Genomic DNA, 15,739 nt, shown 5'->3' with positions numbered 1-15,739 from the left:
GAGTTCAGTGACAGGATCACGGCTCACTGCAACCTCAACCTCCTGTGCTCAAGTGATCCTCCCACCTCAGCCTCCCAGTAGCTGGGGCTACAAGTCCTACACTTCTTATATATAGGGGGTAGTGTTGATTACCAATATCCTCTTGCCTTGTTGAATTGTAAACCAAGAGTAGAACCTTTGTGTTCTCATTAATGTATCCTAAATTCCTAGAAAGGTTCCTAGCAATAAATATGTGGATAAATCCAAGAGAACAATAAATATGTGGATAAATCTACAATAAATAATAATAAGTCCACAATAAATATGTAGATAAATCCAAGAGAACTTTGCTTAAGATGTATGTACGTCTCTTTGGATCCTTGTAACACATCTGAGATATATGTGTCAGGGGTGATCAGCTTCATTTTATAAAAGATTAGCATATGTGTGTTTATAGTGTTTTTTGTTTAGTGTTTGTGCAGTGAGTGTTCCCCTCTCTCTCCAACCTAATGGTAATGTAAGCTCTTGGAGGATTAAGGCTGTGTTTTAAAGCCCTATTTTCCGTTGTATGGGGAACCTTACACAGTACTAACCTTTCTGCCTTCTAACTTTTTGACACTATAGTATGTAATAAATTGTAGTTAACCATATTCACCCTACAGAACTGTAAAGCACCAGAACTCATTCCTCCTATCCTATCTAGCTGTATTTTGTATCTTTTTTTTTTTTTTTAGACAGAGTCTCGCTCTGTCGCCTAGGCTGGAGTGCCATGGCGCAATCTTGCTCCCTGCAATCTCCGCCTCCCGAGTTCAAGCAGTTCTTCTGCCTTAGCCTCCTAAGTAGCTGGGGTTACAGGTGTGTGCCACCACGCCCAGCTAATTTTTGTATTTTTAGCAGAGACGGGGTTTCACCATGTTGGTCAGGCTGGTCTCAAACTCCTGACCTCGTGATCCGCCTGCCTCAGCCTCCCAAAGTGCTGAGATTACAGGCGTGAGCCACCACACCCAGTGTAATTTTGTATCTTAACCAACCTCTCCCTATCCTCCCCTCTCCCATGCATTCCAGTCTCTAATAACCACAATTCTACTCTATACTTTCCTTCACTCAATTTTTTTCTTAGCTCCCGCATATAAATGAGAACATGCAATATTTGTCTGTTTGTTCCTGACTTAAGATTCTCCAGGCTCATCTGTGTTGCCACACAGGATATGATTCCATTCTTTTTTATGGCTGAATAGTGTTCCTGTACATCTATACCACATGTTCTTTATCAGTTCGTATGTTGATAGACAGTTACATTGGTTCCCTATCTTGGCTATTGTGAATAGTGCTATATTAAACATGGGTGCAGATATTCCTTTGACATACAAATTTCCTGGACAAATAGTAGTGGGATTGCTGAATCACATGCTAGTTTTTTTTTTTAGTTTTTGAGAAACCTCCATAGAGGTTTTCCATAAAGGTTGTACTAACTTACATTCCCACAGTGTATAAGAATTTTCTTTACTCCACATTCTTACCAGCATTGGTTTTGTTTATTTGTTTGTTTGTTTTTTGAGACAGAGTCTCGCCCTGTCATCCAGGCTGGAGTACAGTGCCATGATCTCACCTCACTACAACCTCTGCCTCCTGGGTTCAAGTGATTCTCATGCCTCAGCCACCTGAGTGGCTGGGAGTACAGGTGTGCGCCACCACACCCAGCTAATTTTTATATTTTTAGTAGAGACAGGGTTTTGCCATGCCAGCAAAGCTGGTCTTGAACTCCTGGACTCACAATCCACCCACCTTGGCCTCTGGAAGTACTGAGATTACAGGTTTTTTTTATAATAGCCACTCTAACTGGAATATCATATCTTTTTTTATGATTTTGATTTGCATTTCCTTGTTGATCAGGGATGTTGAGCATTTTTTTTTTATTTCTTGGCCATATATATGTCTTTTGAGAGATGCCTGTTTGATCCTTTGCCTACTTTTTAGTCAAATTATTATTGTTTTGCTATTGAATTGAGTTCCTTGTGTACTCTAGATATCAGTCCTTATTAGATGAATAATGTACAAATATTTTCCCCCATTCTACAGGTTGTCTCTTCACTCTGTTGGCTGTTTCCTTTGCTGTGCAGAAGCCTTTTAGTTTGACATAGTCCCTTTGTCTGTGTCTTTTTGTTTAAATTTGAGACAGAGTCTTGCTCTGTCACCCAGGCTGGAGTGCAGTGGTGTGATCACAGCTTATTCAGCCTCAACCTCCCGGCCTCAAGCAATTTCCCCACCTCAGCCTCTCAAGTAGCTGGGACCACAGGTGTGAGCCACCATGGTTGGCTGAATTTTCCAATTTTTTGTAGAAATGAAGTCTTTTTCTGTTCCCTAGGCTTGTTCTCAAACTCCTAGCTCAAGCAATCCTCCTGCCTTAGCCTTCCAAAGTGCCGTAATTACAGGCATGAGCCACCAAGCCCAGTCCCAGAGTTCTCATTATTGATTTCTAGTTTTATTCCCTTGTGATCTGAGAGGACACTTGATATGATTTTGATTTTTTTTTTTTTTTTGAGATGGAGTCTCGCTCTGTTGCCCAGGCTGGAGTGCAGTGGCCAGATCTCAGCTCACTGCAAGCTCCGCCTCCCGGGTTTACGCCATTCTCCTGCCTCAGCCTCCCGAGTAGCTGGGACTATAGGCACCTGCCACCTTGCCCGGCTAGTTTTTTGTATTTTTTAGTAGAGATGGGGTTTCACTGGGTTAGCCAGGATGGTCTCGATCTCCTGACCTCGTGATCTGCCCATCTCGGCCTCCCAAAGTGCTGGGATTACAGGCTTGAGCCACCGCGCCTGGCACATATGATTTTGATTTTTAAAAAATTTGTTGGCCTGGCACAGTGGCTCATGCCTGTAATCACAGCATTTTGGGAGACCGAGAGAGGTAGATTGTTTGAGTCCAGGAGTTTGAGACCAGCCTGGGCAACATGGCAAAACCCCATCTCTTAAAAAAAAAAAAAATTAGCTGGGCATGGTGGCATGCACCTGTAGTTAGTTCCAGCTACTTGGGAGGCTGAGGTGGGAGGGTTGCTTGAGCCCTGGTGGTGGAGGTTGCAGTGAGCTCAGATGGTACTACTGCACATCAGCCTGGGCAACAGAATGACAGTGTCTCAAAAAATTAAAATTTAAAAATTTAGTTGATTTGTTTTGTGGCCACTACATGGGTCTATCCTGCAGAGTGTTCTGTGTGCTGGTGAGAAGAATGTATATTTTGAAGCTTCTGGATGAAATGTTCTGTAAATGTCTGGGTCTATTTGGTCTATAGTACAGTTAAGTCTGATGTTGCTTTGTTGATTTTCTGTCTAGATGATTTGCAATGCTGAAAATGGGTATTGAATTCTCCAGCTATTATTGTATTGGCATTTCTCTCTTTAGCTCTAATATTTGTTTTATATATCTGGGTGCTACAGTATTAGATGCATATATATTTACAATTGTTATATCCTCTTGCTGAATTGATCCCTTTATCATTATATAATGACCTTCTTTGTTTTTTCATGTAAAGTCTATTTTGTCTGATATAAGTATCACTACTCCTGCATACTTTTGGTTTCCATTTACACGGAATATTTTTTTCTTTTGTCCCTTTACTTTCTTTTCTTTTTGTGTGAAATGGAATCTCACTGTGTCTCCCAGGCTGGAGAGCAGTGGTATGATCTGAGCTTAGTGCAACCTCCACCTCCTGGGTTCAAGCGATTCTCTTGCCTCAGCCTCCCAAGTAGCTGGGATTACAGGCGTGTACCACCACGCCCGGCTAATTTTTGTATTTTTAGTAGAGATGGGGTTTCACCATGTTGGCCAGGCTGGTCTTGAACTCCTGACCTCAAGTGATCCTCCTACCTTGGCCTCCCAAAGTGCTGGAATTATGGGCATGAGCCACTGCGCCCAGCCTTTTTGTCCTTTTACTTTCAATCTGTATGTGTCTTTATAGGTGAAGTGAGTTTCTTGTAGACAACATAGAGTTGGGTCTCATTTTAATCCATTTAGTTGGAGCACAGTGGTACAGTCACTGCCTACAGTACCCTGATGTCCCAGGCTCAAGCAATCCTCTCATCTCAGCCTCCTGAGTAGCTGGGACTACAGGTGTATGCACCATGCCCAGCTAATTTTTTTATTTTGCTTTAAAAAAATACATATTTTTTTCGAGACAGAATCATGCTCTATCTCCTAGGCTCAAGTGCAACAGTACAAGGTTGCAGTACATGGTTGCAGTCTTGACCTTCCAGGGCTCAGGTGATCCTCTCATCTCAGCCTCCTAAGTAGCTGGGACTACAGGTACCTGCCTGCCACCATACCTGGCTTTTTTATTATTACTATTTTGGAGAGACAACATCTTGCTATGTTGTCCAGGCCACTCTCAAACTCCTGGAATGAAGGGATCCTCCCACATTGGCCTCCCAAAGTGCTGGGATTATAGGTATAAACCATCATGCTGAGCTTTATTTTATTTTTTTGTAGAGATAGAGGCCTCGTTCACTTGCCCAAGCTGGAATGCCCGGTTTTACTTTCCTGTTTTTTCATGGTGGCAGATACCATTTGTTTGCTTTCAGATATAACATTCCCTTAAACACTTCTTGTAGGCTGAGGCTAGTGGTGATGCATTCCTTTAGTTTTTACTTGTCTGGGAAATACTTTATTTCTCCTTTTCTTCTCCAGGGAGTCTTAATTTTTCCTAAACGTGTGGTCACTCTCTAGAGGCGGGATACCCCACCCCATTTTTGTCTTAGATCTTCTTGTGAGTTGAATTGTGTCCCCCTGGAAGGAATGTTGAAGTCCTAACCCCCAGTGCGGTGGTTGTGATCTTTTTTGGAGATAGGGTGTGATTTCTAAAAAATTATATGTGATTAGTTAAAATGAGTTCACAGTGGATTAGGGTGGGTTCACATATAATAAGACTAATATTCTTACAAGAAATGGAAAAGAGACCCAGAGGGAAGAAAGCCACGTGAAGACAGAGGTGGAAGCTGGTGTAGCTGTCAAGCCACACATACACTGTATTAGTTTCCTGTGGTTCCTGTCAAAGGAACCACAAACTGGTGAGTTTAAAAAAAAAAAAAAAAAAATTGGGGGCGGTCGCGGTGGCTCACACCTGTAATCCCAGCACTTTGGGAGGCTGAGGCAGGCAGATCATGATGTCAGGAGTTTGAGACCAGCCTGACCGGCATGATGAAACCCTGTCTCTACTAAAAATACAAAAATTAGCCGGGCGTGGTGGCACATGCCTGTAATCCCAGCTACTCAGGAGGCTGAGGCAGGAGAATTGCTTGAACACGGAGGCATAAGTTGCAGTGAGCCGAGATCGGGCCACTGCACTCCAGCCTGGGAGACAGAGCAAGACTGTCTCAGGAGGAAAAAAATACAAAAAGTAGCCAGGTGTGGTAGCTGCATGTTGTAATCCCAACTACTTGGATGGCTGAGGCATAAGAATCACAAGTATGAAATTATGTTGCAAGAGAGCAGTGGGCAAGTCAGCAAGAAAGAGGCTGACTGTGAGGAGACAAAGGCTTGCTGTGGATTTTATAGGATGGTGCTTGTGCTGTTTTCTGGAGAGAGCTATGGGCAGTACTGATAACAGCAAGGTTGCAGTGAGCTAATTTGCATTTTTCTATCAGCCGAGGGTCTGAAGTTAGCTGGGTGCAGGAAGATTGTGACTTATTTATGCAGGAGGATTATGTGTCCTGGACCATGAAGAAAGGCAGACTTACAGTTTATGTGCTTTCTCTTTGCTTTCCCTTGGTCCCACCAGCCTGACTCCTTTTCCCTAATTAGGACTCCACATTCAAAAACATATTGTTGATTATAATACAGTGAGTAATTGTACCTGTATTTGTCTAGTGCTCACTTTGTTCAGAATTGTTTTCCTATGCCATCTTGTTTTATGGGCACCATCCAGCAGAGGAACCAGTTTTGTTACTAGAAATTAGTGATTGATCTAGAACAAAACTTGGATTCTGCCCACATGGTTTGCCCTATCTACTCTGGGCATGGATGGACTGTCCAGGAAGTGCCATATTCTGAGGTAGGTCAACAGAAAAACAAAGGTGTGACTTCCCCTAGTTGATAATTTCTCATGTGCTGAACACCCAGGTCTGGTAAATCAGAATCTCCAGGTTTTAGCAAAAAAGCTCCTAAGATCTGCTGGGCAGTTAGAAAAAAAGAAGGAAATGAAAAAGGAAAAATGAGAAGACAAGGAAAGTTAACCCCGCACTGTCTTCTATGGCTAGACGGTCAGCAAGACAGATGGCCTCCACAATGAGCAGTGAACCATCAGCAGACCTGCCGCAAGCAGGGTTCAGCCACATGCCATTTATGGCATGGCTGCCCTGGTGTTGGTCATGGACTTGATTCTTTCTGCCAGACAACAAACCAGCCCGTCCACTGGCTAACTTAGTGAGGAGATGTGGACACCCTGGACCCTGAGGGTGGCGATCAGGTCACCCCTGCCTGGAGAGATGTCTGTGTGGGGTAGTGCCCAGAGGAGGGAAGGTGAGCAGCTGCTGCAGGTGGCCCCTAGGCAGTGTCTGACACCACACCCTGGGGGCTTGAGGACCTTGGCTATTTCCTGTGTTCTGACTGTATTCTGAATACAAAGAGAATATTTACCTTTTAAAAATTGTTTCCGGCCGGGCGCGGTGGCTCAAGCCTGTAATCCCAGCACTTTGGGAGGCCGAGACGGGCGGATCACGAGGTCAGGAGATGAGACCATCCTGGCTAACACGGTGAAACACCGTCTCTACTAAAAATACAAAAACTAGCCGGGCGAGGTGGCGGGTGCCTGTAGTCCCAGCTACTCGGGAGGCTGAGGCAGGAGAATGGTGTAAACCCAGGAGGCGGAGCTTGCAGTGAGCTGAGATCCAGCCACTGCACTCCAGTCCGGGCGACAGAGCGAGACTCCGCCTCAAAAAAAAAAAAAAAAAATTGTTTCCAGTAATAAAAGTAGAATGCTTTTCAGCATTGTGAAGGATATGGGGAAAGGGTCATGATTCTAAGTTAATAGGGAAGTAGGGTGTGTACAGTAAATATGCTAATTAAGGGCCAGGGTGGGCCCCAGAAGAAGAAGATGAAACTAAAGAGCCATTGGTCATCAGGGAGTAAATTGGGGCATGCAAATGCACTAGTCTTCTACCTGTTAACAGAATGGGCTAGAGCAATGGAAGCAGATTAAGAGGAGGAGAGGACAGATTAACATAGGGTATAATTTTCAAACATATGACAGGAAAGCTTTTTTTTTTTTTTTTTTTGAGACAGAGTCTCGCTCTGTCGCCCAGGCTGGAGTGCAATGGCGCGATCTCGGCTCACTGCAAACTCCGTCTCCCAGGTTTATGCCATTCTCCTGCCTCAGCCTCCCGAGTAGCTGGGACTACAGGCGCCCGCCACCTTGCCCGGCTAGTTTTTTGTATTTTTTTTAGTAGAGACGGTGTTTCACCGTGTTAGCCAGGATGGTCTCAATCTCCCGACCTCGTGATCCGCCCGTCTCGGCCTCCCAAAGTGCTGGGATTACAGGCTTGAGCCACCGTGCCCGGCCCAGGAAAGCATTTTTATGATACTTTCTTGTATTTTGTGTGTATCTTATTTTTGGAATCAGAAACAAATATATAGTGATATTAGTAATTTTCAAAAACTGCATTGCAGAGAGCTCCCTTGCCCCTGAGTAGGGCCGTTGGAAGTGCTGTTCTCTCCCGTCTTGGTCCGACTCCGCCTGTTGCACAGACAGGAAACTCAGCAAGGCTTAGAAGCGGGCTGGAGCCCGAGTTGACAGATTGGCTGGTGTTATCGTTTTTAAAATTACTGGCTGTAGGGTGCAGTGGCTCATTATTTTTTGTTGAGATGGGGGTTTGCCATGTTGCCCAGGCTAGTCTTAAACTCCTGGGCTCAAGTGATCCTCTTGCTCTGGCCTCCCAAATGCTGGAATTACAGGCACGAGTCACTCACTATGCCCTGCTCTAAAATGATACTATTCTGACTGCAGCATCCCCCTCCACATTTCATGTTCTGATGTGAGCAAGAGAGCCTTCTCTTTCTGCCCATGTATTTATTATCCATGTGGACTCACTAATTGCTGGTTTTCGATGGTTTTAAATCAGTTACTGTGTTTATGTTTGTGCTCACATTGTCCTAGATTTGACCAGTGAGAGTTCCTCAGGCTAGCTCCTGTGACCATCACATTTTCGAGCATTTCCTTACTTTCTGAAATAAGATGCTCAGGCTCCTCCTGTTCTTTCCTTGCCCCAGCCATCATTCAGGATCTCCAAGGAGTCCATTTTCTTTTAGCATGGAAGGTATTAAAGGGTGCTAGGCATGCCCATTGCCACAACAGTGTCTTTGCTTCTTGGCCCTTTCCATGGACAGTTAGGAAATAGATGCATGTGTACACTCGTATACACACAGAGATATGTGTGCGCACCTACATCTACACACACGCATATGCATATAGACATGCATATAGAAATCACAGTTCACATAAGTGCCTCCAGTTCCATTGCGCCTCTGCAAGTTCTGCTGTAACTCTCCATTCTGTTTGTATGTCCTTTCTTGAACAGTTAGCTAGCACCCTGGCTCCTGGCAGAATCAATACAGTTACTCATTTGCTCATTCCTGTGATACATCTAAAATAGTTTTGTTGTGTTGTTTTTTTTTGAGACGGAGTTTTGTTCTCGTCACCCAGACTGGAGTGCAGTGGACGATCTCAGCTCACTGCAACTCTGCCTTCTGGGTTCAAGTGATTCTCCTGCCTTAGCCTCCTGAGTAGCTAGGATTACAGGCACCTGCCACCACGCCTGGCTAATTTTTATATTTTCAGTAGAGACAGGGTTTCACCACATTGGTCAGGCTGGTCTTGAACTCCTGACCTCAAGTAATCCACCCACCTCGGCCTTCTGAAGTGCTGGAATTGTAGGCGTGAGCCACCACGCTGCCTAAAATAGTTTATTCTTAATTAGACTACACTTATCATAGCTACTTAAAATAATTCAGGATCACCCCTTCCAGACCACAGTGTTAACTTCAGATGAACATTCTAGAGTTCTGTATATATACCTGTAGATAAATATACACAATTTTATTAAATTGTAGTCGTAGTATATATACTTTTCTGTAGCCTGACTTTCCCCTGAGTAATTAACATAGCATCTTTCCCTAACATCTCATCCAGCATCTTTCTGTCCACAAGAGAAATCCATAGCGTATTTTGTAATGGCTGCAGAATTCAACCATAATTCCGTTATTGCACTTTGATTTTAAAAGGCATCAGTTTTCGCTATTATATATAAAGCTGGCATCAACATCTTTGTAACTAAATCTTAATTATTTCCTTAGGATAGAAGTGGAATTACTGGGCAAAGGGTATGTATATTTTTCTGTCTTTCTGAATGGCTGTATTTGTGCTCTGGCCAGAAGTTTTGGAGAGTGCTGGTTTTCTAGACCAGTGTTTCTCAACTGTGGGTGCATATCAGAAACATTGAGGGCACTTTTAAAAGCAGTGATACCCAGGACCAGCTCCCAGAGATTCTGGTTTCATATCTGGGGTGTGACCCAGGGTTTATAGTTTTTAAAAGCTCTCCAAGAGATTTTATATGCGGCCAGTTTGATAGGTGAAAGTGGTATTCCATTACTTTAATTATAATTTTCTTCTGAAATTGTTTCAGGCATTCAGATTTGGGAGAAGTAGCCCCAGAAATAAAAGCATCAGAGAGACGAACAGCTGTGGCCATTGCAGGTAAAGTTGGATGAACTGGATGTGGGCCCACTCTGGAGCTGAAGTCCTTCTCCTGTCCCCTTGGGATTCTGGGTTCCAGCCTCTCCCTGGACTTGGGATTGTGCACCTCAAAAATAAATAAGCTTAAGGCTTTTATTTTTCCTTTTACAAGAAGATTCCATCTAAGGGTCTTCTAAGCATTCCTCATATATTCAAAATAGTGTTTTTTGTTTGTTTTTTTATGAGCAACACTTTATTCCAGAAAATGGAGTAAGTGTTCCCAGGATTCAGTTAAACAAGTGATTATGACACAATTTAACAGAAACACATTACCCCAATTTTAGCATAACAGCCATTGTAGGTCATAGTTAAGGTGACTGTATAGTTTATCTTCTAAAGTGGGTACTTCTGAGAGTGAAAGGGATGTAATATTGGGCAAACAGGTATGAATTGGGATTGTCCCAGAGCACACTGGGGCTTGTAGTCTTCCTGGTTGTGATCCTTACAGGCTGGTTTTTCTTTCTCTGAGGATTTGGGGGTGGGGCTGTACTGTAACACCACCCTTTGTAAAAATTCACCTTTAAGGTACAGTGGCCACGCTCCAGATATCTTTAGTTCTCTTACTAACTCATTTTATTTTGTTTTATATTTTCTTTTATTATTTTATTTTATATTTTCTTTTATTTTTTGAGACCGAGTTTCGCCTTTGTTGCCCAGGCTGGAATGCAGTGGCGTGATCTCATCTCACTGCAACCTCCACCTCCTGGGTTTAAGTGATTCTCCTGCCTCAGCCTCCCAAGTAGCTGGGATTACAGGCATGTGCCACTACGCACAGCTAATTTTTTGTATTTTTAGTAGAGATGAGTTTCACCATGTTGGCCAGGCTGGTCTCAAACTCCTGACCTCAGGTGATCCACCTGCCTCAGCCTCCCAAAGTGCTGGGATTACAGCGTGAGCCATTGTGCCCAGCCAGTAGCTCATTTTAGATATATCTTTCATAAATTACGTTCTTCTTAAAATGAATGTGCTAAAAAATAAACTATGTTTTAACTGCCAAAAAAAAAAAAAGAGAATGTGTTCTATTGGATATTAATAGAGTTACGCAAAAACAAAAATCCACAAAAATATGCAAATAAGTTTTGGTTAATACAGTTTTATTTTAGGCTGGATACAGTGGCTCACACCTGTAATCCCAGTATTTTGGGAGGCCAAGGCAAGAGAATCGCTTGAACCCAGGAGTTTGAGACCAACCTGCACAACATAGTGAGACCCCATCTCTATGGAAAAAATCACTATTTTATTCATTCAAACAAATTATTTTTTGAGTATTTACCATGTACTAACATTGTTGTGAGCATTGGGATATTGTAAACAATAGTAAATGAAAAGGCTCAAAGCCCTTCATGGAACTTAAATTCTGGAAGGTAGGCACCATCGGGATTATTGGCCAGTTGGTCAAGGCTTATAGCAGAATTGGGATAAAGCAGTAATTGCCCAAAGCCCTTTAGTTTCTCCACATCTAGAATTATGCTATTCAACACAGTAACCACTCCACATTGTTTAAAATTAAACAGAATTAAAACTTCAGCTCTTAAGTACTCTAGCTGTATTTGCTCAGCAGCCTGCATGGTGAGCGGCTGCAGTTTGGACATTGCAGATGGAGAACTTCATCTTGGGAGGTTCCCTTGGAGAGCGTTGTTCTAGACAAATGGGAAAGAATGCATGGGGATGGGGTGAGGAGAGGGAATGGCCTTATTGGATGCTTATTGTGAGCTAGGTTGTCTTAATTACTTTTAACAATAACCTCTAAGATACTTATCAATCCCTGTTTCATTTGAGGAAACCAGGGCACAGAGACACTGGCTCTTCCCCAAACTTTAATATCTCTACTGAATAAACCTCCCGTGGTTATTCTTTATAGCTCTTCTTCTTCATGAGTTATGTGAGTTCCTCTTGAGCATATGCTTAATTTTAAAGACTTAAAGCAAGGTTTTAAGCCTATAGGATTAAAAACAAGTTGTATTAAAGTATACTATACAGGCCAGGTGCAGTGGCTCATGCCTGTTATCCCAGCACTTTGGGAGGCCGAGGCAGGCAGATCACTTGAGGCCAGGAGTTTGAGACCAGCCTGACCAACGTGATGAAACCCCGTCTCTACTAAAAATACAAAAATTAGCTGGGTGGGATGGTGGGCGCCTGTAGTCTCAGCTACTCAGGAGGCTGAGGCAGGAGAATCACTTGAACCTGGGAGGTGGAGGTTACAGTGAGCCGAGATCATACCACTGCACTCCAGCGTGGGCGTCTGTCTTAAAAAAAAAAAAAAAAAAAAAAACAGTATACTATACATTCAGAAAAATACTCCGAATAATAGCTTTAGAAATATTCACAAACATGAACTTACTTACCTATGCAAGCCAGAAACCAGATCGAGAAGCTTAAGAAAACCCATGCCCCCAAAGGCCCTTTCCAGTCACTTCACCTCTCGTCTGTCATTATCCGGACTTCTAAAAGGATAGGTTAGCTTTGCCTGGTTTATACTTTATTTAGTCACACTATATAATTTATTTATCTTACTCAATTCTGAAGATTCCACTTCATAGCTCATTCTATTTTTGTCTCACTCCATCACTCAGGCCGGAGTGCAGTGGTGGCCATCGTAGCTCACTGCAGCCTTGACTTCCTGGCCTCAAGGGATTCTCCTGCCTCAGCCTCCCAAGTGGCTAGGACTACAGGTGTGAGCCACTGTACCCAACTAATTTTTTAAAAAACTTTTTGTAGAGATGAGGGTCTTGCTATTGTGCCCAGGCTGGTCTCGAATTCCTGAACTCAAGCGATCTTCCTGCGTTGTCCTCCCAAATTGCTGTGATTACAGATATGAGCCACCCCACCTGGCCTGAAAATGGTTTTAATTGCCTTACTTGGAGTTCTCCAACAGTGGGCTCATAACAGTTCTTCCTGGGCTCCCCATGGTGGTAGGGCCTGGCCTATCCTCTGTCCTGTATTCCGTGTGAGCCCAGTACTCCCAGAGTCAGAGCTTATCTCATCCTTAGGTCACTTCCTGCCCAATGTGAAGTATAGTGGAGACCTTGGCTCATGGAGCTGAGCCCTCACTGGCCACCCATGTTTGCTGTTTTGTGTCTTTGCCTAGAGTCCTGCTGCCTCCTCTTCCCCCTGCCCCACAATCTGCTGATGGCTGCAGAACATCAGGCTCTCTCCCAGCCCTAGTCAGTGGTTTCCTTAGTTTGGTAACCCTCAGTCTTTGGCTACTTTGCATCCTTGACTTCATCCACCTATTAAATCCACATCAGAGCTATTTCCCACCCCTAACCAAGCAAGGCCCTATTTTCTCTGGGTCTGGAGGTTAGTCCTGACTCCGGCTTAAAACTACTCTCACCCTATCCCTGGCCTCTTTAGACTTTCCCATTCTCTTCTCTGTTTTCTCTCCTCATATGGCATTTTGGGTTCCTTGGAGAATTTGTTCTGATGGCTTTTCCTCACTTGAATAATGTAATCTTTGGACTGCTTGGCATTGTGGTTGATGTGTGTGGATCTTGTGCCTTCTCTGATCTTCTCATGCTTCCTGGACCCCATTTTCTTTTTTTATCTTTCCTGCTTTTCACATACCATCTCCCAGAGACATCATCAAAGAAGACGGTCTGAAATGTTAGGTTTATCTACCTGATCACATGGAAATCATGAGAAAACAGAAATCTGAAAATATCCGAATCTTGATTTATAAGCTCTTAAAAAATATAAATTTTGGGGCTGGGTACAGTGGCTCACGCCTGTAATCCCAGCACTTTGTGAGGCCAAAGCAGGCGGATCACGAGGCCAGGAGATCGAGACCATCCTGGCTAACACGGTGAAACCCTGTCTCTACTAAAAATACAAAAAAAAATTAGCCAGGCATGGTGGTGGGCGCTTGTAGTCCCAGCTACTAGGGAGGCTGAGGCAGGAGAATGGCGTGAACCTGGGAGGCGGAGCTTGCAGTGAGCTGAGATCACGCCACTGCACTCCATCCAGCCTGGGTGACAGAGCGTGACACCGTCTCAAAAAATATACGTGTGTGTGTGTGTGTGTGTGTGTGTGTGTGTGTGTGTGTGTGTATATAAATTTTGGAACCTAGGTGTTACTTTTTCTTGGATCAAAGTCAAAATAGTCAAAACATGCACTGCAAAGTCTTGCTCCCTCCTTCCTAAGCCTCCTGTTCTCTCCTTTATATTGTGGACTTGCAAGCAAATCTAGAGTTTTAGGTCTTCGTTCATACATAAGTATCTGACTATCACTACACTAAACACATTCTGTAATTAAGATATTAATGTTGATGGACATTTCATGATGTTTGGAGACTTTGGGCAAATAACAGTTTACTTGTAAGTCATAACTCTTCCTCACTGTCTCTCCCCTTGCACCTCACCCTGGTGTATTTGTGCTCTGATGTACATTTTAATTTTAAGTGATTACAAAAATTTCTTATGCTGGAATACAAATAACATGATAGGAGGTGCTGAATTTTTAAATAGTCAAGGAATTTCTATCATATTTTAAATAGTTTCTAAAATCAAAGGTTAATCTGTATAAGTTTTATGGTTATTCATGTTTTATTTTCCCAAAGTTTAGAAAATTCTATAAAGATATATCCTAGAGCAAATCTCTGTCTTGTGTGTAGCTATTACTACCTTGTGATGTATTTTTTGCTGGCAAAACATTACATTTACATAGGAAAAACTGAAACCAATAATAGCACTAAAACATCAGCCACCATATTGTCACTTGACATTTTTTGTTGTTGTTTGGTGTTTTTTTCTTTTTGAGACAGGGTCTTGCTCTGATGCCCAGGCTGGAATGCAGTGGTGCAGCCACAGCTTACTGCAGCCTTGACCTCCCAGGCTCAAGTAATCCTCCTGCCTCAGCTGGGACCATTGGCTCATGGCATCATGCCCAGCTAATTTTTGTTTGTTTGTTTGTTTTTGAGATAGCCTCACTCTGTCGCCCAGGCTGGAGTGCAGTGGCAAGATCTCGGCTCACTACAACCCCCGCCTCCTGGGTTCAAGCAATTCTTATGTTTTAGCCTCCCAAGTAGTTGGAATTACAAGCATGCACCACCACACCTTGCTAATTTTTGTATTTTTAGTAGAGACGGGATTTCGCCATGTTGGCCAGGCTGGCTGGTCTCAAATTCCTGACCTCAAGTGATCTTCCTGCCTTGAGCTCCCAAAATGCTGGGATTACAGACATGAGCCACTATGCCTGGCCTAATTTTTTAAAAAAAGTCTTTGTGGACCAGGGTCTTGCTTGGTTGCCCAGGCTGGTCTCAAACTCCTGGACTCAAGCACTACTGTTCAGCCTCCTAAAGTGCTGGGGTTACAGGCATGAGCACTTGAAATTTTTGACAGAAAGGTTCTAACTTGCTGATGAAACTAAATGTACGTGGTTTCTTTTTTCTTCTAGATTTGGAATGGAGAGAAATGGAAGGAGATGATTGCGAGTTCCGTTATGGAGGTAGAAACTACAGGATTTGGCAACAGATTGGATTGTCTAGATGGGGAGTGGGTAAAGTGACAGATAACCGGGATTTTATATTTAGAACAATTGGGAGAAGTTGCCATCTTGGTGAGAAAGAAGGGTTCTAGGTTTAGCTTCAATTAATTTGTGTCAGCCAAGAGTGCATTATTTGATTGGCACTTCATTTTCCATTGCTTTTTCCATAGATGGTACAAATGAGGCTCAGGACAATGATTTTCCAACAGGTAAGCATTTTCGCTGCCTTTTCTCTGTGTTCTATGAAAGGGGGTTATCATCTAGGCCGGCAGTTCCCACACCTGACTGTATCAAATCACCTGGGGAGGCAGAGCACTCAAGTTTAGGATGCCCTACTTCATTAACCCTTTATACGTTGTTGACAATATTGCTAAAAAGAAAGAAAGGAAGGAAGGGAGGGAGGAAGGGAGGAAGGAAGGAGGAAAAGAAGGAAGGGAGGGAAGGAAGGAGGAAAAGAAGGAAGGAAGGAGGAAAAGAAGGAAGGAAGGGAGGGAGGAAGGAA

At 43.3% G+C, this 15,739-nt stretch overlaps 1 protein-coding gene across 5 annotated transcripts in view; it reads left to right on the top strand.

Annotated features, from left to right (window-relative positions):
* Positions 1-15,739, top strand: part of LOC111552304 (up-regulator of cell proliferation) — a 48,179-nt gene that overhangs the window by 26,512 nt on the left and 5,928 nt on the right. For 3 of the 5 annotated variants that reach the window (XM_023226457.2, XM_023226455.3, XM_023226458.1), the window contains exons 2-5: positions 9,318-9,344; positions 9,647-9,717; positions 15,148-15,198; positions 15,408-15,446. In XM_023226457.2, coding sequence (XP_023082225.1) covers positions 15,165-15,198; positions 15,408-15,446 — 73 coding nt within the window. In that variant the 5' untranslated portion in view covers positions 9,318-9,344; positions 9,647-9,717; positions 15,148-15,164. The remainder of the gene's footprint in view (positions 1-9,317; positions 9,345-9,646; positions 9,718-15,147; positions 15,199-15,407; positions 15,447-15,739) is intronic. The other 2 variants (XM_023226459.3, XM_023226456.3) reach the window with 2 other exon arrangements.

The sequence above is a fragment of the Piliocolobus tephrosceles genome, chromosome 8 (assembly GCF_002776525.5).
Source record: "Piliocolobus tephrosceles isolate RC106 chromosome 8, ASM277652v3, whole genome shotgun sequence".
Taxonomy (NCBI): Eukaryota; Metazoa; Chordata; class Mammalia; order Primates; family Cercopithecidae; genus Piliocolobus; species Piliocolobus tephrosceles.
The sequence above is the reverse complement of the archived record's forward strand: the minus strand, read 5'-3'. Positions and strand labels throughout refer to the sequence as shown.